This window comes from Hyperolius riggenbachi, chromosome 7 (assembly GCF_040937935.1).
Source record: "Hyperolius riggenbachi isolate aHypRig1 chromosome 7, aHypRig1.pri, whole genome shotgun sequence".
NCBI classification, from domain to species: domain Eukaryota; kingdom Metazoa; phylum Chordata; class Amphibia; order Anura; family Hyperoliidae; genus Hyperolius; species Hyperolius riggenbachi.
In genome coordinates, this window is record NC_090652.1 from 72,354,550 (window position 1) to 72,381,018 (window position 26,469).

The 26,469-nt window shown below is 45.4% G+C and overlaps 1 protein-coding gene across 4 annotated transcripts; it reads left to right on the plus strand.

Moving 5' to 3' along the window:
• Positions 1 to 13,087: 13,087 nt before the first annotated feature.
• On the plus strand, positions 13,088 to 22,258 carry LOC137525551 (prostasin-like). 4 transcript variants are annotated; one of them, XM_068246679.1, is made up of 4 exons: positions 13,088 to 13,166; positions 16,664 to 16,929; positions 19,595 to 19,767; positions 21,667 to 22,258. In XM_068246679.1, exons 1-4 carry the CDS (start codon positions 13,120 to 13,122, stop codon positions 21,940 to 21,942), a joined length of 762 nt encoding a protein of 253 aa, XP_068102780.1. In that variant the 5' UTR covers positions 13,088 to 13,119; the 3' UTR covers positions 21,943 to 22,258. The 4 variants fall into 4 exon arrangements, with proteins under 4 accessions (XP_068102780.1, XP_068102781.1, XP_068102783.1 ...); XM_068246680.1 differs by lacking the exon at positions 13,088 to 13,166 and adding an exon at positions 14,667 to 14,742; XM_068246682.1 differs by lacking the exon at positions 13,088 to 13,166 and adding an exon at positions 14,790 to 14,863.
• The last annotated feature ends 4,211 nt before the right edge of the window (positions 22,259 to 26,469 follow it).

The window sequence follows — 26,469 nt, forward strand, 5'->3', positions numbered from 1 at the left end:
ATCTGGTTGCCGCAATTGACAGGGGAAACCTGACCCACATCCCCTGTCTTGCCCACGTGCTGAACCTGGTGGTGCAGAAGTTCTTGCGCACCTACCAGGGGTTGGGCGAACTGCTGGAAACGGCAAGGAACGTTGTGCGTCACTTCCGGCGCTCGGCTGCAGCCTGTGCGAGCCTGGAAGACGTGCAAAAGGAGCTGGAGCTGCCACGCCATCGGCTGATCCTTGACGTTCCAACTCGCTGGAACTCCACCCTGGCGATGTTGGAGCGTCTGGTTGAACAGAAGCACGCTGTCAACCAGTACCTTGCCCAGGCCACTGTTTCCGCCGCTCAGAGAAGGGACAAGACCAGCAACATTCCATCCATCGTCCCCGATGATGACTGGAGGCACATGCAGCAGGTGTGCTTAGTGCTGGCTCCCTTTCTGCAGACCACTAACATGGTGAGCAGGGACCATGCTATGGTCTGCGAGTGGGTGCCCCTGGTTTGTCTGCTGAACAGGGCCCTCGATGCTTTGCTGGAACAGGGAGCGGCAGCCTTGGACCAGCAGGAGCGGCAAGCAGCTGCACAGTCCACCTCTGAGGGGGAGGAGGAGGAGGACTTGGTGGAGGTCCCTGACCTTGCTGCTGATGAGGGGGATCAGCACAGCGCAGCTGAGTTGGTGCGGGGGTGGAGAGAGGATGAGGCGGCAGAGGAGGAGGATTAGGACAGCACTGCCGTCGATGTGCCAGCACACGTGGCCCGCCTCTTCCCAATGGCAGCGCACACGCTGACGTACCTGCGCAAGGACCCCAGGGTGATCCAGATGAAGCAGAGGGAGGACATCTGGATCAGCATGATGTTGGACCCACGCCTCAAGGGGAAGTTGAGCCAGTTCCTGCCGCCTGCAGGAGGAGACCCAGCGCAACAAATAAGGAGCTTGCAGCAGGCCCTTGTTGAGCGCTTGGAGGAAGCCTTCCCCCAGCCTTCCACCCCCACTGTCCAGCCAGCACAGAGGCAGCAGCAGGTGCCTGCATCCAGCAGCAAGCGCCCCACAGACCTGCTGTCTCTCAGCAACGAGCTCTACAGGACTGTAGAGGCTCCGGCAGCAGTGACTAGAGAGGAGGTGCATGCAGCAGCATCCTCCTCCGGTCACAGCCAGCGCCTGACCCGAATGGTGGCTGACTACATGGGGTCCTACAGCGGGCTTGACAGCGATGCCCCTGTTGATCCCATGGAGTATTGGGTCAAGCGCCTGGAGATCTGGAGCGAGCTGGCGCAGTACGCCCTGGAAGTGCTGTCCTGCCCCCCTTCCAGCGTGCTGTCCGAGCGCTGCTTCAGTGCAGCTGGTGGCGTGGTCACCGAGAAACGCTCACGTCTGTCTCACAAGTCTGTGGACAGACTGACGTTTCTCAAGATGAACCAGGCGTGGGTGGAAGGTGAGTTCCTGGCCCCTGTTGTCGGCGAGAGTGGGACATGAACTGGCTGCCGGAAGAACCATCGTTAATGTGCCTTACCACCCTTTACCACCTCCTGGCTCCTGCTCAGTGCACTAAGCCAGCCTGGTTCACTTTGACGATTACGTCGCCTGCAGCCACACATTTTACATCTACAGTGGGCTGCTGTGTACTGCCCTTCTGCTGTCTGTCTGTCTGTGTTTCCCACTGCCAGGGTACACAGATTTACCTTCTGCTGCCGCTCTGCCACCAGCTATTATGTCAAACAATAGGTGCCCTGCTGCCTGTATTTACCTTTAAAAAAAAAAAAAAAAAAAAAAAAGGTTTAATTTTTCCTGAGGTGCCCGGGTTGAAAACTGTGTTGTCCCAGTTGTGTATTGGACACGATGTGGGCTGCACGACCGCTGTCTGGGACCTCCTGTTGTGTTTATTTACAGCCCTGGTATCAACGCTAGGTACCAGGGCTATTATGTCACGCTGCCTACCTACCTGCTGCCACACTCACACTACTCCTCCATTCCTCCTGCTGCTGCTGCTGCCTGTCTGTGTTTCCCACTGCCAAGGGTACACAGATTTTACCTTCTGCTGCCACTCTGCCACCAGCTATTACGTCCAACAATAGCTACTCTCATTACTCCTCCATTCCTCCTGCTGCTGCTGCTGCTGTCTGTCTGTGTTTCCCACTGCCAGGGTACACAGAATTACCTTCTGCTGCCACTCTGCCACCAGCTATTACGTCCAACAATAGCTATATCTGTGTAATTTGCTGTAAAAAAAAAAAAAAAGTAAACCATTAAAAAAAAAAAAAAAAAAAAAAAAAAAAAAGGTTTAATTTTTCTGAGGTGCCCGGGTTGAAAACTGTGTTGTCCCAGTTGTGTATTGGACATGATGTGGGCTGCACGACTGCTGTCTGGGACCTCCTGTTGTGTTTATTTACAGCCCTGGTATCAACGCTAGGTACCAGGGCTATTATGTCACGCTGCCTACCTAACTGACTGCCTGCTGCCACACACTCATCCTCCTCCTCCTGCTGCTGAATTTACCTCCTGCTGTCTGTGTGTTTCCACTGCCAGGGAGCACATACAATGGCGCTTCCAACATGCGTGCGCCACCAGCTATTTATTACGCTCAAAAATAGCTGCATTTCTTTAAAAAACCAAAAATAATATATATTCTTTTTATTAATACTTTGTGATATTATTTTTAGAGGTGTCCGGGTTGAAAACTGTGTTGTCCCAGTTGTGTATTGGACATGATGTGGGCTTCACGACCGCTGTCTGGAACCTGTGTATTTACGGCCTGGTACCACCGCTAGGTACCACACAGCCTATTATGTCTCGCTGCCTGCCTCATTGACTGCCTGCTGCCACACAATCATCCTCCTCCTCCTGCTGCTGCTGCTGAATTTACCTCATGCTGTCTGTGTGTTTCCACTGCCAGGGAGCACATACAATGGCGCTTCCAACATGCGTGCACCACCAGCTATGTATTACGCTCAAAAATAGCTGCATTTCTTTAAAAAAAATATATAAAAGAGAAATAAGTGAAGAAGAAGAAGACGATATAGAAGAAGAAGAAGAAGATATAGAAAAAGAAGAAGACGAAATAGAAAAATAATAAGAAGAAGAGGATATAGAAAAAGAAGATATAGAAAAAGAAGATATAGAAGAAGAAGATGAAGGAGAAGAAGATGAAGAAGATGAAGAAGAAGATGAAGGAGGAGAAGATGAAGAAGAAGATATAGAAGAAGAAGAAGAAGATATAGAAGAAGAAGAAGATATAGAAGAAGAAGAAGAAGATATAGAAGATAAAGAAGAAGAAGAAGTATATACACTACTGAACAGAATTTTGGACACAACTTCTCTTCTCTTTCCACCTTTTTTTTTAAAGGAACATCCCCACATAATCACTTGCTGTTGTTACTTGGAAAAAAAGATGTTTCTTGCATCATTCACCCTCAAAACAAGTGTTGGAAGCTATTTAAGGCCAATTCGAATAGTCAGCTCGAATAATGAGCTTGAATACCGACTCGAATAGTGAGCTCGAAGTCCGAGGTTGAATCGAATAGTAAAAAATATTCGACTCGAATATTCGACCGAATTCGAATAATTTACTATTCGAATTCGACCAAACTCGAATAATAAAAAGGGGTATCCGAGCATCACTACTTTAAACACATGTATTTATTTACTTTGTATTTATGTAGCATTGACTTCTTCCGCCATGCTGCACAAAGTATATAGTATTGTGACTAGCTGTCCCTCAGAGGGATTAAAGAGAGTCTGAAGCGAGAATAGATCTCGCTTCAGACCTCATATATAGCAGGGGCACGTGTGCCCCTGCTAAAATGCCGCTATCCCTGTCCCCCCAAATCCCCTCCGTAATGCGGGGGAGCGCTTTCGCATTGGGGCAGGGCTAACCGCCGCAGCCCTGCCCCACACGCGTCTGTCAGCGCGTATCTCCGCCTCTCCCCGCCCCTCTCAGTCTTCCTTCACTGAGAGGGCCGGGGGAGAGGCGGCGATGCGCGTCTGATAGACGCGCTGAGAGGCAGGGCTGCAGCCGTTAGCCCTGCCTCTAGTAAGCATATTCTACGACCAACCTTTGCGACCAACTTTTGCGGGGGGTGGGTTTGGGGGTCAGGGACCCTCGTTTAGCCGCGGGATAGCGGCGTTTTAGCAGGGGCACTCGTGCCCCTGCTATATATGAGAGCTGAAGTCTCGCTTCAGTGTCTCTTTAACAATCTTATCCCCACCATGGTCATGTTTCCATCACAGTTTAAAACAGAGAAATCGAACTCCAGTCCTTTACCCTTTAGCAGCCAATTTATTTAAACGCCAGTAAGTGCTCCAGAACAATTTATTTTAGCACATTTGTTTATTTCTTCTTTGTTACATTTTCATGTTTTTAACTAGTACTGCTGTAATGTGTGTTTATGAGCACTTGTCACTAGGGGGCAGTGTGAGACAATAACAGAGGACTTCTGCTTTCAGTTTCTATATTTTCTGCCATTCTTCACAGCCGCGCATCTGGCAATAATGATCTTCATATGCTCACAGATCCGTTAGGTATCCCTAAGGGAGCAAATACAAGTACATAGCGGGTAACCTCCAACAACGGTACATCCCTGTGCTCAACAAACACACTGTGTTGTGATTGTTTCCACCACATGCAGGATGGGGACACACACTCCCCCGTCAGTTCCCTGCTCACCAGCCAACTTCTTGTAAGTGTGTGTATCAAAATCACTCTAATCCAGACTCTATAGCTAGAACATAAACACCACTTCTCATTCTTCTCAGTCTTTCAAGGTCTCTGCAGTAACATCTTATCTGAAGTTGTCTTTCACTGTTTCTTTGATGTATAAGCACTTCAGAAAATAGCATTGCTCTTTGACTAAATTAACCAGAGAGCTCAGAGAAGCTCTTTTGCATAGATAACAAGTAAAGTTTCTTAACTCTTCCTGTACTGGAACCAATATGAGAACCAAAAACATGGCCTGACATACCACTGCTATGCAGACGACACCCAACTATATCTTTCCTTCAAGCCTGGTGTGACAGACCCAACTCTAACTATAAACGCCTGCTTACGTGAACTACAGAAATGGATGAATGACAACTGGCTGAAACTAAATGCAGACAAAACTGAAGTCCTTCTGATTGGAGGGCAGAGTGGATAACAAAACAACTTAACTTGCAGTCTTCACCACTGGGAATAGGAGGCACGGATCTATGCAGCTCTGATCATGTGCATAGCCTAGGAGTTCTAATTGATTGGGATTTAAACTTCAGAACTCAAATCTCTGCTGTGGTGAAATCATCCTATTTTCACCTGAAGAACATTGCAAAAATCAAGCACCTCATCCCCCCAGAAGATCTGCCAACCTTAGTCCACGCCTTCATCACATCCCGACTGGACTACTGCAATGCTCTCTACACTGGCCTTCCAAAAAAGGTCTTGTACCGCCTACAGCTGATACAGAATACTGCTGCCAGACTGCTAACCAACCAACCCCGTCACTGCCACATAATGCCAGTCCTGCATTCCCTTCACTGGCTACCTATAGAATGGAGGGTCCTATTCAAGATCGGCCTACTGACATTTAAATCCCTGAATAATCTAGGCCCTGGATACATGAAAGATATGTTGCAGCTACGTAGCAATCCCCGCATTCTCAGATCAACAGGTTCTAATAATCTAGTCATACCCAGAGTCCACCTGGAAACATTTGGTCCCAGAGCCTTCTGTCATGCTGCCCCTACGTTTTGGAACTCCTTACCTCAACAGATCAGGACAGCTCCATCCCTGGACGTGTTTAAATCCAGACTGAAAACCCACCTGTTCAGTTTGGCACTTGCAGAAATATAACTTTTGTTGTGTGACTACTTCATCCTACTAATTACTGAATCTGAGAGAGCCTAAGCGCTTTGAGTCCTATGGGAGAAAAGCGCTATAGAAATGTTATTGTATTGTATATTGTATTGTAACACCTGTGATACTAATGTTATATTTCTTAGCTGTACTACACATACAATTCATTATATCATAAGTTTATTTTCACTTCACTTCAGATTCCCTTTAAAAACTACCTACATGTACCTGAAATAGTCAAAACTGTTCAGGTACATGAGTATAGTTATGACTATGATATAATAAGACTTTGAGATTCCAGTCCTGTTTAAAGTGGACCTGAACCCAGAACATCCTCTCTACTGGCGGAGCCAGTACGCCTGACGCATGTTATAAGGTGAGGGTGGAACGCGGAAGGAACCAGGTGGGAGCGTACGGCCGGAGAACGCGGGATACCGCGAATTGGATATAGAAACGGCGCACGCCAGGCCTGGGTGATCCACCGCTGTAACACACCATTTCATTTTAAATCCTGTAAGTTGCTGGAGTGCGCGAGAAGCGCAGTTGAGTTGTATTTGAGCAGACATACTGCGCAATGAAGTTTTATCTTTGTTTTATTAAAAAAGGCCTGTTTTACAAGTTGAAGCTGGGTATGGTCACTGATGTGCGGGGTGATACATACAGATAGAGCGTAATTCCCACCTGATGTTAGGTGGTCTACATCTGGTGAGCCTCTTGATTCATGAGGTGGTGGGAGCACAGTGTTTTTGCACCGTTGGTCAATTGTACACGGACTTGTGGTGAAAATTGAACCTTGAAACAGTATTACACTATGTGCAGTTATCTTTTATGTGCCTGAGAAGAGCGCAGTGGATTATATATTGTGGTGATTACAGAACTGAGAGGACTGACCACAGCGCACTATACTCCAGGACTTTAATTGTATTGATTTATTGTTTTTTTTTACTTTTGTTTGTTGGAAAGTGTGTATTTTTTACTGGTGGCTCAGCATATTATTTGCATTTAGTGGTATGGTAACAGCTGGCGAGCTAACAGTTCCGCCAAGTCAGCTGTGAGACGCTGGGCAAGGGGGTGACTGGCAGACATTGGCCTCTTCCGCTCAAAGATTGCCCTCATGGACACCTGGCTGCTGCTGTGGGCAGAGGAGCAGGAACCGCTCAAGGTGAGAGGCGGAGTGGAGGCTGTGATTGTGAAAGTGCAAGAGAGAAAGCGGCTGAAGATGATGCACCTGAAGGGGAAGAGGAGAAGGAGGGTGGCTTTGCTTTTGTGTGCTGCTTTTCCTCAGGTGGTCTTCCCATTGCAGTTTGTGCCTTTTCTGCATGTGCCTTCGTAAGGCAGTTGTCCCTACGTGGGTGTTGGCCTTTCCACGGCTCAATCTTTGGAGGCAGAGAGTACAGATGGCTTTGCTCTGATCTTTGGCATACACACTAAAAAATGTCCACACCGCTGAGCCACCCTGGGGTGTGGGCACTATGGTGGCATCAGCAGCTGATGTTGAAGGGCATGTTGGCTGGCTGTCCATAGGTGGTGATACATGGCGCCGGACACTGCCACCAGCTCTTTCTGAGGACGAGCTCCCCCTGCTTCTTTCAGGAACTTCTCTCCTCCTACTCCTCTCTGACTCCCCCTCTGAACTGTCCCCTGTTCATCTCTTCTATTGGGAACCTACTTGACATTCGTATCATCATAATCATCATAATCATCCTCCCCAGCTTTGCTTGCCTCAGACACCTCATAAACTGCACCAACAGCAGGTACTTCATCATCCTCCTCCTCCTCACACATTACATCCATAGTGTCGCCTAACTCAGACATATGAGGTGGTGTAACTTGCTTAGCGCCTTCATCTTGTTGTAACAATAATGGCTGTGCATCAGTGATTTCCCCACCAAATAACTCCTGCAAAATGTCAAATGTAGCGGATGTGGTACTTGGAGTAGCGCTGGTGGATGAGGAAGATGAGGTGTTCTGTGTTAAATAGTCAACCACGTCCTGACAATCTTGGGAGTTGATGGGATGTGCCTTCTTCTGAGCACTGTACTTTGGGCCAGGGCCGCACAAAATCATGTCAGCAGGACCTTGAACAGACCTGCCGGGTGGCCTGCCTCTGGGTCTCTGGTCTGCCTCTGGCTCTGCCTCTGCCTGTTGTTTTGTCCATATCGGGGGGGGGGGGGGGGAGAAGTGAAAGGCATGCACTGACTTGACTAATACAATGTGCAGTCACGCAGCTGCAGTGAAAGGTATGCAGTGACTGGTATTACAATACAACGTGCAGCTGTCACACAGGTGCAGTTAACAGGTATGCAAGGACTAGTATACTGAACTGCATGCGGTCACACTGGTGCAGTGAACAGGTAGCAGTGACTGGTATTACAATACAATGTGCAGCTGTCACAGAGGTGAAGTTAACAGGTATGCACAGACTGGTATACTAAACAGTGTGCGGTCACACAGGTGCAGGGAACAGGTATCAGTGACTGGTATTACAATACAATGTGCAGCTGTCACAGAGGTGCAGTTAACAGGTATGCACAGACTGGTATACTAAACAGCGTGCAGTCACACAGGTGCAGTGAACAGGTAGCAGTGACTGGTATTACAATACAATGTGCAGCTGTCACACAGGTGCAGTTAACAGGTATGCATGGACTGGTATACTAAACAACGTGCAGTCACACAGGTGCAGTGAACAGGTATGCAGGGATTGGTATTACAAATGTGCAGCTGTCACACACAGGTACCGTGAACAGGTGCAATGACTGGTGGTATATTACACTGCTTGCGCTCACGTAGGTAAGTACAGTAGGTAGGTGCACTGAACAGTGAACAGGTGCAGTGATTGAAATTACAAATGTGTAGCTGTCACACACAGGTACCGTGAACAGGTGCAATGACTGGTGGTATTAACAATGAGTGCACTCATGTAGGTATAGGTAGGTAGGTGCACTGATAACTGAACAGGTGCAGTGATTGTGATTACAAATGTGCAGCTGCCTGTCACACACACACACAGGTACCGTGAACAGGTGCAGTGACTGGTGGTATTAACAATGCGTGCGCTCACGTAGGTATAGGTAGGTAGGTGCACTGAACAGTGAACAGGTGCAGTGATTGGGATTACAAATGTGCAGCTGCCTGTCTCACACACACACACAGGTACCGTGAACAGGTGCAATGACTGGTGGTATTAAAAATGCGTGCGCTCACGTAGGTATAGGTAGGTAGGTGCACTGAACAGTGAGCAAGTGCAGTGATTGGGATTACAAATGTGCAGCTGCCTGTCACACCCACAGGTAGTCACTGAATGTGCTGGGGCTGGCAGTGGCACAGTAGGTATTACCAAGGCTGTCTATGCAACACAAGTGTCTGTGGGACACAAAAAAAAAATAGATCACAAGAACAAGATTAGCTCTCAAAAGAGCTGTTGAGGGGTGCTTTTTTAGCAATAAGAATCAGCAAGGAGCAAGCTAACAAGCCTACAAGAGCCTAACTAAGCTTTCCCTATAGCTCTCTCTGCAGCAGCAGCTCTCCCTTCTCTAATTACTGCAGGCACACAAGTGAGTCCAATGCCTGACGCTGCCTGCCTTTTATAAGGGGGGGTGGGGCTCCAGGAGGGAGTGTAGCCTGATTGGCTACAATGTGCCTGCTGACTGTGATGTAGGGGGTCAAAGTTGACCCTAATGATGCACTATGGGGCGAATTGAACTTCCGGAAAAGTTTGCGGTTCTCAGCAATCGCGAACCCCGGAAGTCTGCCAGTTCCCGTTCACCGGCGAATTGTTTGGGCACTCTCTAACCTTCAAATGGCCTTATCTGCCATCTCTGACATAGGGAGTCATGTGACACAGGGGAGATATCAGATTACAAATTGTGATTAGACACAAATGAGTGGGAATTAAACAGGCTAAATTCTCTAAATACATACAGGGTGCATTTCTCTATGTATTTCTTCAGTCCTGTGCAAGAGTTCAGGTCCACTTTAAGAATAGTTCTGAATTGTTTCAGTTATTTTCACTTCAGGTTTGCTTTAAACTCAACCCTTTTGGTGACTTTTTATTGTTCCTGAAACACCCCAAACCAGCCGCAGAGTGGGTGGGCTAATACTGTGTCCAGTCAGGTTGTAGCACTTTGCTCATCCCTGTTCCTCTAACATGCTGCAGGCACTGGGGAATCAGGACTCGAAAGGGAGGTGTTTAGGTTAGGTACTGAGAGCAGAAAGGAGAATTGTTAAATACTAGGTAAGCAGGGGGTGTTTGAGGCAGAGAAGGTGGCTTAAGACAGAATAGAAGGATGAAAATGCTTTCAAGGCAGCTAAAGATCACATGGGTGGCTCTAGATAAACCCTAGCTTTCTTTAGGGTAACTGAACACTCTTTACATGTAATTAAAGGAGCAGGTTCTCTTAGGGTATCTAAAGACTTCATTGTGATTCAGGAGAGAACCCAATTGTGCGAGGGGAGCTGAAGACCTCATAGAGGACTCTAGAGATGCTTAGGGTAAGGGTCACACAGGAGAAGACAAGGCTATTCCAAGGCATCTAAAAAGACCTAATAGATTACCCTAGAAAATCCCAGAGTACAAGGAGCACGGGCGAACACAAGACTCTTCTAAGAACCTCTGAAATGATTGTTGAGAGGGCGGCTGAATGTAAGGGTCAGCATGAGAAGACACAACTCATCCAGGAGAAGACCTTATGTCAAGATATAAACTTAGAATAGTTATAGACCACACAAGGAACTCTAGAAAAGCAAAGCATAGCTAAGACCACACAAGGAACTCTAGAGAACCTCAGCTTAGCTAGGACCACATGATGAACTCTAGAGAAGCTCATCATCTTAGCTAACTGTAGACTTCTTATATACTAGGTCTCAGACTCCCTTGGGCTAGCTGATGTCTAGTAATGGACCTGGAATTCCACCAGTAAAGTAAAAATTAATACATTGGTCCAATACCAACCAGAATTTGTGGTGACTATGCTGAAAATTTGCAGCCAGATAATCAGATACAGGCTCTGCCATGTAACTATATTCAGCAGTTTAATGAATTTGATAAGCCAGCTGCAAAGTACTAGCTTATCTGCCATAAATTATAGTTTCAGTAGAACTTACGTTTTAGCATTCTCAATACTAATCGCTGCGTGGCTGTAAAGCTGTCATTTGTGACCTGTGAAGGGACAACCTCTTTCCATGGTAGCAGAATAATTGTCATTAATGATGTTCATAATCTGCTCATTACAATTACACAAAATATCTCATACGGTATATTCGCGCAATTACGGCTATATGTAATTATGATTTCATCATTCAACTAATTTTGTGTAATCCATTTGCAATTTTGCTTAATTTTCATGTAATTTAGTGCCAAATTTAGAGGGTAATGGCAAAGCCCCCATAGATGCTATAGTCAACAAAATTTCTGGGTGGGAACAAGGCACAGAAAAATATTTTTTTCAAAAAGACCTTGTAGTTTTTGAGGAAATCGACTCTTAAAATGCAAAGGAAAAGTTTCCTTTGAATTTTAAAAATCAGTTTTCTCAAAAACTACAACGTCTTTTTGCCTTGTTCCTACTATTCCCCTTAACATACATAGCAATGTTGGCGATGATAGCAGGTATAGGGACTTTGCTATTAGCTGCTAAAGTCAGCACAAAATCACACGAAAATTTTTAAATTATGGTTCCTGATTAGGTTTACTAAGAAAATAAACCACTTCACCTCCAAGGATTTTTCACAATAATGAAAATGTATTTCATTTTTTCTATGGGAAGGTGTATAATAGGGTATTTGGATGTGGTTTTACTTTTTGGCCACAAGATGGAGATACAGAGTTAGTGTGTTCTAAAAATAGAAGACAGAACCAAGTGTTTACACATGTTTATATTTGTGTATATACAGGGATGTAGATACTCGTGCTGGCGGAGGTGAAGTGATTTTACCTGAAATTTTGCATTATGATTTTGCTTTGTAATTGCAAATTATGATGCGAAATTACGATTATGAGAAATTTGTGCTCATCACTAATTGGTCATGGGTTATCAAAATGCCAGATAATTTATTTTAAAAATAGCTGAAGGTTCTATGTGTAGATAACTCTACAAAGGACCACATTCCCTCAGTGTGCTTAAAGCACAGATCCAAGGAAAACAAAAAAACAAGATCTACTTACCTGGGGCTTCCTCCAGCCCCTGGCAGCCTATCTGCCTATCTGTCCCTCACCACAGCTCCGGTGTCCGCCAATCCTACCCAGGTCGGCATCTTCTGCTCCTGCACAGAAAGCTACAGGCCACATGAGCACGATCATGAGCGGCACCGCTCGCACAGGTGCAGAAGATGTCGGCCTGGTGAGGGGACCCCGGGACGCCGGAGTTGCGGCAAGGGACATATCGGCTGCCAGGGGCTGGAGGAAGCCCAGAGTAAGTAGATCTTGGTTTTTTTTGTTTTTGTTTTCCTTGGACCTGTCCTTTAACCCTCCTGGCGGTCTATTAGAAACCGCCAGGGGGCAGCGCAGCACTATTTTAACATTTTTTTTTTTTAAATCATGTAGCGAGCCTAGGGCTCGCTACATGATAGCCGCTGTACAGTGGCATCCCCCCAGCCTCTTCGATCGCCTCCGGCAATCTTTGATCAGGAAATCCCGTCCAAAGAACGAGATTTCCTGAAGGGTGGGATGACGTCACCAACGTCATGGACGTCGTGACGTCTAAGGGAGTCCCGATACACCCCTCAGCGCTGCCTGGCACTGATTGGCCAGGCAGCGCACGGGGTCTGGGGGGGGGGCACGGCGCGGCAATTAGCGGCGATCTTGCGCAGAGCGGCGGCGATCAGAATGCACACACAGCTAGCAAAGTGCTAGCTGCGTGTTGCAAAAAAAAAAAGTATGCAGGGCCTGAGAAATCCTCCTGCGCGGCATAGCCCGAGCTCAGCTCGGGCTTACCGCCAGGAAGGTTAAAGAGCTCATAGGTGACCCATGCAAGAACCTTATTCATTCAGCGTAGATGAAGATCACTCACAAGTCTCTGCATTGTTTCATTAGCAAAATATTAACATATGTCTTTGTCTTTTAGGTTTCCACCCTTCTTCTTCTTATTCAGGTGAGTCCTCTATATTCCATTATACTGTAGGTGTCCCTTCATATTACTCCATAACAATTTATCTACACCCTCCCAGGTGGGTGCTGACACTTTCTTGTCTTCTTCAGGTTGTGGGAAGCCAATAGTCTCTGCTGATCGCATTGTAGATGGACAGAATGCTCTGATTGGGGAGTGGCCCTGGCAGGTCAGCCTCCGGAGGAATGGCTACCACATATGCGGTGGGGTGATGATTGACAACCAGTGGGTACTGACTGCTGCCCACTGCATTATAAAGTAGGTGATCTTGCAGAGTGGGTGGCAGTGGCACATAGTACAATGAGACAGGAAATATTATGACCATTCCTAATCATTAGATAATGCAAACGAATGTACAAGATAACCAGCTTTACAGAGGACCTGAACTCTTGCACAGGACAGAAGGAAAACAGAGAAATGCACCCTGTATGTACAAAGAGAGTTTAGTCTGTCTTATTCCCCCTCATCTGTGACTAAGCACAAGTTGTAATTTGATCCCTTAGCTGTGTCAGCTGATTGCCATGGCAGAGAGCTAATTTGTAAACACAGGATGTTAACAAAGTCTATGAGAGCAGGAAGTAGACAAATTGCAGATGTATTGCAGGATTTGTATCAGCTGTAACAAAGAAATGTTTTTCCTTTAAGACGTTTATGCTGTTGCTTATCTTTTAGAGCTGAGATGAAGTCCTGAGTTCAGGTCCGCTTTAAACATGTACTCCGGGGTCAAAAATAAAAGGCATGACCCACTGCTGGCAAAGCTGCTATAGCCATATAACCTTATAAAATTCAAGATTCAATATTCTCCTTTTGTGAATGGTGCATCAGAACTTACCTTTAGGATGTGCAGTTGCATCAGTGCAATAGGCAGGATTAGGTGTTGACTGGGCTTGTCCTAAAACTTTATGTCAATGTGTTCATTTGTGCTCCATTTTGTACAATGTGGTACGAGCTGGTTGGTTTGGTTACTAGGGCCGGCGCTACCACCATAGAGGCAAAGGGGGCAACTGCCCCGGGGTCCCAACCTCTGCTGAGGCTCCCGCAGCGCCGCCCCTCCTACAGGGCCGGAGCTACCATAGGAAAAAATGAGCGATTGCCCCAGGGCCTCAGAGCCTGTAGGGGCCCCCAAGTTGTCCCTCCCCCATCTTAACTGTTGCTCTCCAGGGACTCTGCAGAGTCTGTTAAGTTGGAAGGTGATTGGGGGAGGGTCAGCAGCCAGCTCAGGGGCCCAGGAGGGAAATTTGGCTGCAACAAAGGGCCTCTAATGATGCTTTTTGGGTGGGGGTATGTGTGCCCTAGGGCCCAATTGTTACTTGAACCGGCCATGCCCTCCTACATTCTACCTGCTCCCCGGGGCCCTGCAAGTATAATAGCCATAATTACCTATTAGTCCCAGTTGTTGAGCGGATGGGCAGCGGCTGCTCGTCCGCTCACCCGCCGTGACTAATAAGTAATTAATTATGGATATTATACTTGCAGGGCCCTGGGGAGCAGAGGGGTAATGGTGACATGGGGGGGGGGGGGATTGGAGAAGCTTTGCGCTGGGGTCCCCAACTCTAGTTTGCCACAGGGCCCTTTAAACCAGCCCTGTTGGTTACAGTGCCTCACTATTGTTGGTAATAATAAATAAGCCAAAACATAACAAGCAGCTTTCTAGATCTGTCTCCATCCTGCCTCGTTATACTGTGTGTAGCTGCTCAATCTCAGTTTTTAGGTCTAGTTTTCAGAACAGCAAACTCCACCCACATTCAGGCATCAAACAATGATGTCACTTTGCCACGCTCCCTAGGTGACTGTGTGAGCCTGCAGCAGGCTGAAATGTAGTCATAGAAGCAGGGTAGTTCTATATCATTGAAATGCCATTTATACCGTTACATGAGGAAGCCATAAGGAGAAAAATACACACCTAGGGGGCTTTTGCTGCTTTTTATATACTGCACATGTGGCACATTCAAGAAGTATTCAGACCCTTAACTTTTCATTATTTTGGAGCTGTGTGTTAAATTTAAATAAATGTATTTTCCTTTATAAATAGAATGACTATGGCTAAAAGTATTGTAGGTAGAGGATCAGCAGGACAGTCAGACAACTGGTATTGTTTAAAATTGAATAAATCAGCCTCCATACACCCCTCACTTTGGGTTCCCTTTAAGTAAAGGGATCTTTGTACAGACCCCTTACCCATTCCTAAGATGCTTAAAGTAATTGTTAAAGAACAATACATCCATGTGACTGGAAAAATGATTAATTAAAATAAAATAAACCCTCGGTGGCATTGACAGACATCAACCATAGAGTGGATCTTTATCTGTTTTTTTACATTCGCCATCTGTGTTATTTTTCTTAATTGCAGACTTGTTGCCTGTATGTCTATCAGGGCCAGCCGAGGCAGAGGCAAGAGAGGTTCCAGCCTCAGGGCGCAGTGTAGGAAGGGGCGCACAACTCACTCAGCTATCATTCTGCTGTTGTGTTTGAAGCAGAGAGAAATAAGAAAAGGAAATACATGGCAGTGACTGCAAGCCAGATAACTAGAGATGAAGGTGTTGTGGGCCCTGGGGAGCGTCTTAGTCTAATAGCAATCAGTGTTAGAAGGCTGGGGTGGGAGGGATGCAGGGGCCCACTTTGGTGTCTCAGCCTTGGGTGATGGAGGACCTTGTCCCGGCTCTGATGTCTATACCAGGCATATGCAAACTTGGCCCTCCAGCTGTTAAGGAACTACAAGTCCCACAATGCATTTGCCTTTATGAGTCATGACTGTGGCTGTCAGACTCCTGCAATGCATTGTGGGACTTGTAGTTCCTCAACAGCTGGAGGGCCAAGTTTGCCCATGCCTGGACTCTATACTCATCACAATTCAGTGAGCAGATGAAAGCAACCTCAGAGCTGACTTTTCTGAATTTGGTACAGAGAATCCCCAGGAACAAAAAAAGATACTTGCCACTAAATTTTGACCAGTAGGTGCTGAAGATGCCGTCATTTGGATCAGCAATGAAAAATGTGGGGTAAAAAAGACCATGATCTTCTAGTCATCAGTGTAAATTATAGCTAAGGACATAGAAAAATAATTACAGATCAGGCATTGTTTTTATTTTTTCTTTAAATGAAACCTGAAGTGAGAGAGATATGGAGGCTGTCATATGTATTTGCTTTTAAACAATACCAGTTGCCTGGCAGCCCTGCTGATCTTCTTGGCATCACAATACTAATAATAATATTTGTACAACACTTTTCTCCTGTCAGACTCAAAGCACTGCAGCAACTAAGGGTACACTCATTAGGCCACCCTGCAGTGTTAAGGATTCTTGCCCAGTGACTCCTAACTGAATGGTTGATGACTTCCTAAATCGAAATAGCCTAACGCTATGCCGCTATTTCAGTCAGACTTCAATCAGAGCACCTGATCTGAATGCTTGTTCAGGATCTATAGCTAAAAGCATTAGAGGCAGAGGGGGATCATGGGGGATTCTCAGGGTTTGCTTTGTTCTCAGCTGCTCAAATAATATGATGCCAGCCTCCCTACTCGCACACTATTTTGGCAATTGGACTGAGCAACTGCTGTGCAGGGAATGCTTTTGAAAACAAAGAAACCACTGAGAATGCCCCATGAGGAGATGGACTAGTCCAAAACCAGTCCTGTCAGATTTTAACTGCTTACTTTTTTATTTGCAGTGGTCCTTTAAGAGATTTTCACTAAACCAGAAACAATAATAGTGAGTGAGGCTGCTGGAGTGCTCATGTGTTCTTCTTCCTTCCACTAGACCCTATACTCTGGCTGATTACATGGTGAACCTGGGCGCCTACCAGCTGGCTGTACCCAGTGGAGTCTTAGCTGCAGTCAGCGCCATCTATGTCCACCCCATCTACCAGGGGGACGGTACCAGTGGAGACATCGCCCTCATCAGGCTGCAGTCTCCTGTACCGTATACGGACTACATCATGAACATCTGTCTCCCCGCTCAGGATGTCCAGTTCCCGAGTGGCCTCAGCTGCTACGTCACTGGTTGGGGATCCATCAAGCAAGGAGGTGAGGGTGCACAATTATTATTATTGTTTATACTATTACACATACCATGTTTCCCCCAAAATAAGACAGTAACTTATATTATTTTTTGCACCAACAGATGTGCTCGGGCTTATTTTCAGCAGATGTCTTATATTTCTATGAACACACAAGTTCCTGTGCTGTGTGTCCTCCTGCTTTCCCCACTGTGCCGCCTCTACCTCTGCTGGATCCACTTCTTGTGTGTCCGTGTCCCCTTGTACCTTAAGTGTCCTAGTGTCCCCCTCTGCCCACATGTCCTCCTCTATTCCCTGTCCTCCTGTGTCCCATATCCCCCATGTTCTCCTTCTCCTCTGCATCATCCGCTGTTGTCTATGTCCTCCTGGTGGCCCCATGTCCTCTGATGCCCCCCTGCATCCTCTTCTTACCCCCAGCTCAATGCCACACTTTTCCTGTGACCCCTGATGTCCCTATGCATCCTTTTCTTTCTCCCAGCTCCATGCTGCTGTCCCCCCGAGCCTCAGCTTTTGCAGAAGCAGTACAAAAACTTGTGTTTCTACTGGAGCCAGTGGTCCCGTTATTGGGCCAATCACTGCCCTCGCTGTGGCTCAGGTAATAACACAAGTTGCCATACTTTTTCCCCTTACTACTGCAAGGGCTTACTTTAAAGGGTAGGGCTTATATTTCGAGCATGCTCGAAATGTCTTAATTTCGGGGGAAACAGGGCAAACATATGGAAACAGCACAAGTCTGGATACAAGATCTCAAGCAATTTATTCATTTGTGTGCTAAAATGGACCTGGAGGTTAAAAACTGCTATAAGTATAGGAAGTGGTGTCACAAAAAGTGCAGATGCTCTTCGCGTACCATGGAGTACCTTTTCTTTTCACAAGAAACAGAGTCTGAGGCTTAACTAATCTCCACCAGCAAGCCTCACAAAGAGGTTTAGTTTTGGCTGAGTGATATTCTAGTTGTAGCTTTCAGGTTTAGCTTAAAGGGATACTGTAGGGGGGTCGGGGGAAAATGAGTTGAACTTACCCGGGGCTTCTAATGGTCCCCCGCAGGCATCCTGTGCCCACGCAGCCACTCCCCAATGCTCCGGCCCCGCCTCTGGTTCACTTCTGGAATTTCAGACTTTAAAGTCTGAAAACCACTGCGCCTGCGTTGTCGTGTCTTCACTCCCGCTGATGGCACCAGGAGCGTACTGCGCAGGCCCAGTATGGTCTGTGCCTGCGCCGTGTGCTCCTGGTGACATCAGCGGGAGTGAGGACACAGCAACGCAGGCGCAGTGGTTTTCAGACTTTAAAGTCTGAAATTCCAGAAGTGACCTGGAGGCGGGGCCGGAGCATCGGTGAGTGGCTGCACGGGCACAGTATGTCTGCGGGGGACCATTAGAAGCCCCGGGTAACTTCAACTCATTTTCCCCCGCCCCCCCTACAGTATCCCTTTAAGCCCCAGGGCTGATCATTAAAGTAAAGGTCCAAGTCTACAGGTCAGCACAGTCTACAGGTCAGCACAGTCTACAGGTCAGCATAGTCTACAGCCAACTCCAGCTGCAGATTGGTCAGGTCAGGCCAGGCTAAATTACAGTAGCAATCTATTTTGGAGACAAGAGTTCTGAAGACACAAAAAATCTAAATGACTAAGGTTCCCCAAGTTGGAGATGAATGGAGAATGTAAAGACACCTGAAAACAGAGAACCTGAACTTATGAAAGACTGCTAAGTTTGAAATGTTTCAAATTAAAGTTTGTTTGTTTTTAAAAGGCCTTGTAGTTTTTGCAAAAAAATTATTTCAAAGCAAAGCTGAAGTGAAAATAAACTTATGAGATAATGAATTATACTGTGTGTATAGTGTAGTATAGTGTATGTGTAGTACAGCTAAGAGAGAAAACAGTAGCACAGATATCAGTCTCATACTGTTTCCAGTACAGGAAAATTTAAGAAATTTCAGTTGTTATCTGTGCAAAAGAGCTTCTCTGAGCTATTCGACCCACTGGGACAAATACAGTCCTGTTTTCTGAAGCACTTAAACAGTTCTGTAGATGAGAAAAAAATATAGTTCAAAATATCACTGGTCTAACAGTTACATTTTGAATAATGCAGCAACATAGGAACCTTGGAAAACATTTGGGGGTCCGCTTGTCTTTTGGCCTGAGCCAGTTACTCACTTTGTCTACCTTGTTTGATTTTAGAAACAAGAGTTGGTCTAAGAATTTCCCAAGCCAGCATTTTGCTCTTGAAGAAGTGAACATTATCTTATCATCTAGATTCATAAAACCCGTTGAGTCTCCCTTTTAGCCTTAGCTACAATTGTATGTAATATTCTTGAGATATGATTGATCTATGGGCCCACCACTCAAAACTAGGGGTGAAAGATGTAATGTTGGCTCTGCAAACTTTCATTAAAAGAATATGGCCTTTTGAGTTTTGTAACACCGAGTGAGAGATGCAGAAAAACTAACACGTTATATACAGTATAATTATGTACAACAATTATTATAAATGGCAAAGCGCGACGTTTTGCAGTTTTATCTTGTCTTTGCATGATCTTTGGTAATAAATTGAATTTTTCCAGATTAATGACCTACTTTACCCTAATTGCCCTTTATTGTTACAACTGATCCTCGTTATAAATCCTACTAAGCCATTTATGAATAACTATACAAAAATTACATCTTGTCGTTGCAGTGAGCCTTCCAGCTCCACAGACTCTTCAGATGGTCCAGCTTCCAATCATAGACCAAGCACAATGTAATTCCATGTACCACATCAATAACCCCTCCCTGCCTGCCAGCCAGACCCTCATCCAGTGGGACATGATCTGTGCGGGATTCCCAAATGGGCAGAAGGATGCTTGTCAGGTAACAGAAAAGGAACTTCCACATCTACCTATATATGGCCACTGTGGTGATGATGAACAAGCAAGAGTATTGTCTACCCAGCATCTGGTCATCTTGAAGGCTGGTAGGATCTATGCTGTATGCCAAGACTTCTGGAAGCAGTGAGAGCAGTCCAGAACACAGAAAGCTATTTAAAAAAACGTATGCAGACATCAAACAAACATTTATTCCGGTAATATCTTTAATGACTAACTGTACATGGTATATTGCAAGCTTCTTTTAAACACTAAGTTTCTTCTTCAGGCATTATACAGAACTGGATCAGAACTGTAAAAAAGTTAATGTACGGTTCTGATCAAGTTCTGTATAATGCCTGAAGAAGAAACGTTTCAGAAGCTTGCAATAAACCATGTACAGTTAGGCCTGGTGCACACCAAAAACCGCTAGCAGATCCGCAAAATGCTAGCAGATTTTGAAACGCTTTTTCTTCTTTTTCTGCAGCGTTTCAGCTAGCGTTTTGCAGCTTTGTGTAGCGGTTTTGGTGTAGTAGATTTCATGTATTGCTACAGTAAAGCTGTTACTGAACAGCTACTGTAACAAAAAACGCCTGGCAAACCGCTCTGAAGTGCCGTTTTTCAGAGCGGTTTGCGGTTTTCCTATACTTAACATTGAGGCAAAAACGCCTCCGCAATCCAAAATCTGCAGCAGCCCGGGAGTATGCGTTTTTGCAAAACGCCTCCCGCTCTGGTGTGCACCAGCCCATTGAAATACATTACCCTAGCGGATCCGCACCCGCAAGCGGATCGCAAACCGCAGCAGAACCGCTCTGGTGTGCACTAGGCCTAAGTCATTAAAGGTATTACCTGACTTAACGTTTGATGTCTGCATTTCTGCTCCTCAACTAACACCGGACCACACTTCACTTGCTTAACAAACTTAAGAACATATATTTTTAGTGATAAGAAAATAAAATAGTCAAAACAGGTTCCAAATGGGATCTTTCCAGAGCTACGATAACCTATTACTAGGATCTGTCCAATCATGGAAAGGTTCTCCTACATGGTACAAGCATCTTGACTTTTTATCAGAATACCACCACTGAACCTAATAAATTAAATGTTCACCAATGACTTCCAGAGGACAGACCAGACTTTTCGAAAAAGTTATATATTAACCTATGAAAAGGGAAAGTTCTGGACCTAAAGAGCTTTTTCGGTCCTCTCATAGTGTCCTCGTCCAAGTGCTGTCTCTAGTTTAAACTTGCCACCTCTGGGAGCCCTTGGAAGGCTTCTGAAGCACTAGAGTCCTCGAGACAACCAGACAGGCCTCAGCCTGAATCTCAGGTTCATGAGCCTGAAATGTTTATTTGCTTGCTGACTGGTATAGGTAGAAAAGCAACCCTTTCTATGGAGGGAACCTCAATGCAGGTGGAAGAATCCAGTGCAGGATGTTGTTGCATTCAATCCATTTTGGAAATTAATGACCTCTATTGTGCAACCAAATATAGTTTTGCACCCTCGTTTTTATTGCTATCAGAGTTCCAGCTTATTGTGAGTGTATTGAGCATAGAGGGTTAATGACTGTTTGTATGGTTAATATTAGGGATGGTCAATGAGATGTAAATAATTTCGAGTTGATATAACATCATGCAAATTTTCTATGCAAATTGTATGCAGCTTGACCATAAGCGTATGAGGTAAAAATGTGATCAGTCCATTTTTAAGTGGCATACATTTGCATACAAGATTTGCATAATCCTGCATCAACTTAAAATGATTTGTATCTCATTGACCATCCCTAGTTAATCTATCCAAGATGGCGCTGCCTTTTGGAGGGCTACCATTTTTCTAAGCAAGGTTGCCACAGCAAGCCATTGTTACGATGTTGTCTCTAAGTGATTTTTTGGTTTGATTTTCACAGGGTGACTCCGGAGGTCCCCTCGCATGTAAATGGAATGGCTCCTGGCTGTTAGCTGGCCTGGTAAGCTGGGGATTTGGCTGTGCCATCGCCAACCGCCCAGGTGTCTACACCAGAGTCTCGGCCTACTCAGACTGGATTCAACAACACGTCGCAGTCCAGGCGACTCCTGCCGACATCAGCATACAGAACGTTCCCAATAACTCCACCGGCGCCTCTTCCTGTCTCACCTACCTCCTCTTCCTCCTCACTGTCTTCATACACATCATCCTGTGGTGAGACAATGGAGGCCAGACGTCCAGAGACTAACCTCTGTGAGAGCCATAGTTTTATAGTACAGAGTAGAATTTATATATTTTTCGTTATATTTCTATTAGTTATGATGACAAACTATCCATTAAGAGACGGCTGTATAAAAAGCGGGGCCTAAACACAATGTTCAGAGATGGCTACAGCCTGAGATTTCTGGCGTTTCTGTCCATGGGTCAACCTAACTTTGCAGTTTAGTAACGGAGATGGACATGCTCTGCACCTAAAATGTTGATGATTCTCTAGAGGAGTCAGTCTACCCTCAGCACCCGAGAGGAGACTTAATAATAGCAATAAAAGTTTATTTAAGTAAATTGAGTTTTCATGTGACTTATTTCAGATCTACACACAATGTGAAATCTTTGCAGAGATTGAGAACTCATTAACACTTATGGGAAGAGGGTGGAGACACCCAACAATATAAAACTATTAAAAAGCAGCTTACAATGGAGAGGCAGTGGTGAGACTCATCTCTCCTGTAGAAAAAAAGTGCCCCCAAGAGGACTCTTGGAGTTGGTCGTATGGTTCTCTACTCAACCATTGGGTACTTACATAGTTACATAGTTATTTTGGTTGAAAAAAGACATACGTCCATCGAGTTCAACCAGTACAAAGTACAACTCTAGCCTGCTCCCTCACATATCCCTGTTGATCCAGAGGAAGGCGAAAAAACCCTTACAAGGCATGGTCCAATTAGCCCCAAAAGGGAAAAATTCCTTCCCGACTCCAGATGGCAATCAGATAAAATCCCTGGATTAACATCATTAGGCATAACCTAGTACCGTAATTGTAGCCATGGATGTCTTTCAACGCAAGGAAAGCATCTAAGCCCCCTTTAAATGCAGGTATAGAGTTTGCCATAACTACTTCCTGTGACAATGCATTCCACATCTTAATCACTCTTACTGTATAGAACCCTTTCCTAAATAAATGGCTAAAACGTTTTTCCTCCATGCGCAGATCATGTCCTCTAGTCCTTTGAGAAGGCCTAGGGACAAAAAGCTCATCCGCCAAGCTATTATATTGCCCTCTGATGTATTTATACGTGTTAATTAGATCTCCTCTAAGGCGTCTTTTCTCTAGAATAAATAAACCCAGTTTATCTAACCTTTCTTGGCAAGCGAGACCTTCCATCCCACGTATCAATTTTGTTGCTCGTCTCTGCACCTGCTCTAAAACTGCAATATCTTTTTCAGAATCAGAATCAATTTTATTTCGCCAAGTAAGTTTGCACCTACAAGGAATTTGTCTTGGCAGTTGCTTAACAAACACAAACAAAAACAATACAAGGACAGACAGTGTGTATATTACAAGTCAAGGATATTATAAGTATAGTGGCAGTAAGCAATGTGAGAATTGTTCATTTACAGTTCTGTGCTGATTACTATCAAGTCCTAGCAGCTCTAACGTGGTTCAGCATTAAGTATGGCTACCGCTTGAGGAAAAAAGCTGTTCCTGTGTCTGGAGGTTTTGGTAGCGATTGACCGGAATCTTACTCCTGAAGGCATGCGCTGGAAGATGGAGTGAACTGGGTGAAGGGGTCAGAGGCAATTTTGGTTGCTCTTTTTCTGCACCTGCTAGCGTAAAGATACTGCAGGGAAGGTAAGCTACAGCCAATTATCCTTTCCGCTGATCGGATGATGCACTGCAGCCTCCCCTTTTCTAATGCTGAGCAGGAGCTGAACCATACAGTCATAGATGATGTTATGGTGGATATAAATAATTGCAGTTTAGAACTGCACCATTAAATTTTGAGGTAGGCCAAACTTTTTCAGCTGCCGTAGATGGTACATCCTCTGTTGCGCTTTCTTGACAATAGTGGCCGTATTGTTATCCCATTTTAGGTTGTGTGAGATCGTGGACCCAAGAAACTTTAATGACTCTACCTGGGTTATTGTGGATCCATTTATGGTTAACAGGAGGTGCTGGGGGGGGGGGAGATCTCCTAAAGTCTATTATCATCTCCATGGTTTTGAGAGCGTTTAGTTCCAAGTTGTTGCTGCTGCACCAGGAGGAAAGCTGTCCCACCACCTGCCTGTATGCAGATTCATCCCCGTTTTGTATGAGACCAACTACTGTTGTGTCATCTGCAAACTTCAGAACCTTAACAGATGGATCTGTGGTAATGTGGTGTCCAGAACTGAATTCCATATTCAGGAATTGCTTATAGGTATCATCAGGGACGGATTTGCAACTCAAAAGCGTGTAGGCAGAGGCGTTATTGCGCCCTCAACTCCTCCCCTGAACACAGGCCACACCCCCAATTAAAAATATTCTAAACTCTAATTCCTGCCTTATGTAACTGTCCCAGAATCCTACACTCTAATTACTGCCTCATATCATTCTAAGTGACATGAGGCAAAGTTTGGGGTGTAAGTGTCTGAGGTCAGTGATATGAGGCAGGGATTGAATTGTAAGCTCCTGGGGTTAGTGAACTGAGATGGAGAGGCCGCCTCTCCCACATAAGACACTGGTAGGCACGTGCCTACAGTGCCTTGTAGAAAATCCAGTACTGGGTATCATTGACCTGAGGAAGCGAGTAAAGCCTGTTCAGCCTGTAAATCTCTTTACGCAGATCATTACCCAATGCTTCGACATATTGCACTAATGGCTCCTGTTTTTCTGTGTTGTGTTTCCTTTGGTTCCTGGATTTTTCACGTCCAACCCCCCCCCCCCCCCTTTCTTGCAAACCAAAGGAGACCAAAACTGTATTTCTGCTGTGGCTTACCTGGAGGAAACTCGCACAGATATGAGGAGAGCTTACCATTTCTATGCAAATAGTGGTCAATATTCAACCCTGGGACTCTGGCACTGGAAGGTGAGAGTACTGACCACTCAACCACGGGTATATAGATACCCATACACACTCAGGACCCATTCACACCAGAAGCACCTTTCTGAGCGTTTTGCGATTGATTAGTGTTTTTTAAAATCACTCCCATTCACTTTCATTAAAACCACAGTAAAAATCGCAGAAAAACTTGTGTACGCGTTTGCAAAATCTGAGCAATTTCAAAAACCGCGAATCAATCGCAAAACGCTCAGAAAAGCACTTCAGGGGCTTGATTCGCAAAAGCGTGGTAACTGTTAGCACGCCAGTGAAAAGCTGCTTATTATCACGTGCAAACTGCCTCTTCGCGTGCTAATGAGTGCGTAATAGTTTGCGCACGTAAAGTTTAGTGCGCATAAAGTTTTGCACGCGTAAAGTTTTATGCGCTCATTAAACCCTATGCGACTTTCCTCATGCACCGGACTTTGCGCGCAGGACTTTGCGCGCCAGTTTATTCCTCAAAACGGTGCTAACCTACTTAGCAATGGTTATCACGCCCAAAAGTCTTTAGGCGTGCTAAGTAGGTTAGCACCGCTTTGCGAATCAAGCCCCTAGTGTGAATGGTCCCTCAAGGCCTGTTTCATCTTGCTCTAATGGAAGAATGTAGGGAAATCCCTCTAGCCAAGCCATGCACGGTTATGGGGAGCTGCAATGCAATTTTTTGCTGCCAACCATTTTTTTCCCTGCGCACAAATTTGTAGGCAGCCTATTGATTTCAATAGATTGTGTTCCCCTCTTGCATGCAGGGAAATGCTGCAAATCGCCCCTAGTGGAAATAAGTCCTCATAGATTGCCACCCGATGTGGCAAAACCATTGATTATTTTCTGATCCAAACCAATCTAAAGAAGAATCAAATCATAACACGCACAGCACATAGATTTTCAATATATACCAGCAGGGAATCTATTGAAAATCGATCGAACCACAGGGTATTGGCCGCTGATTGACCATCGCTCCTGCCCCGATTGACCTAAATCTTCCATCTGGTCTGAACAATACTTTCCCTACCATAGGCATTTGTCTATGTATGTATCATAGTCTAGGGCCAATTTAGAGGGATGCCAATTAACATATGTATGCTTTGGGGTGTGGGAGGAAACCAGAATGCCCAGAGGAAACCCATGCAGACACGGTGAGAGCATACAAACTCCTTGCAAATCGTGCACAGTACTGCCTTAAAGGACAACAGAACTGAGAGGAATATGGAGGCTGCCATATTTATTTCCTTTTAAACAATACCAGTTGCCTGGCAGCCCTGCTGATCTATTTGGCTGCTGAATAACACAAAAAACAAGCATGCAGCTAATCTTGTCAGATCTGACAATAATGTCAGAAACACCTGATCTGCTGCATGCTTGTTCAGGGTCTATGGCTAAAAGTATTAGAGGCAGAGGATCAGCAGGACAGCCAGGCAACTGGTATTGCTTAGAATGATATAAATATGGCAACCTCCATATCACTCTCTCTTCAGTTGTCCTTTAAAGGGGAACTGAAGAGAGAGGTATATGGAGGCTGTCATGTTTATTTCCTTTTAGACAATACCAGTTGCCTGGCAGCACTGCTGATCCTTTGCCTCTAATACTATTAGCCATAGCCCCTAAACAAGCATGCAGCGGATCAGGTGTTTCAGTGGTTCAGACTTATAAGTCTAATCTGACAAGACTAG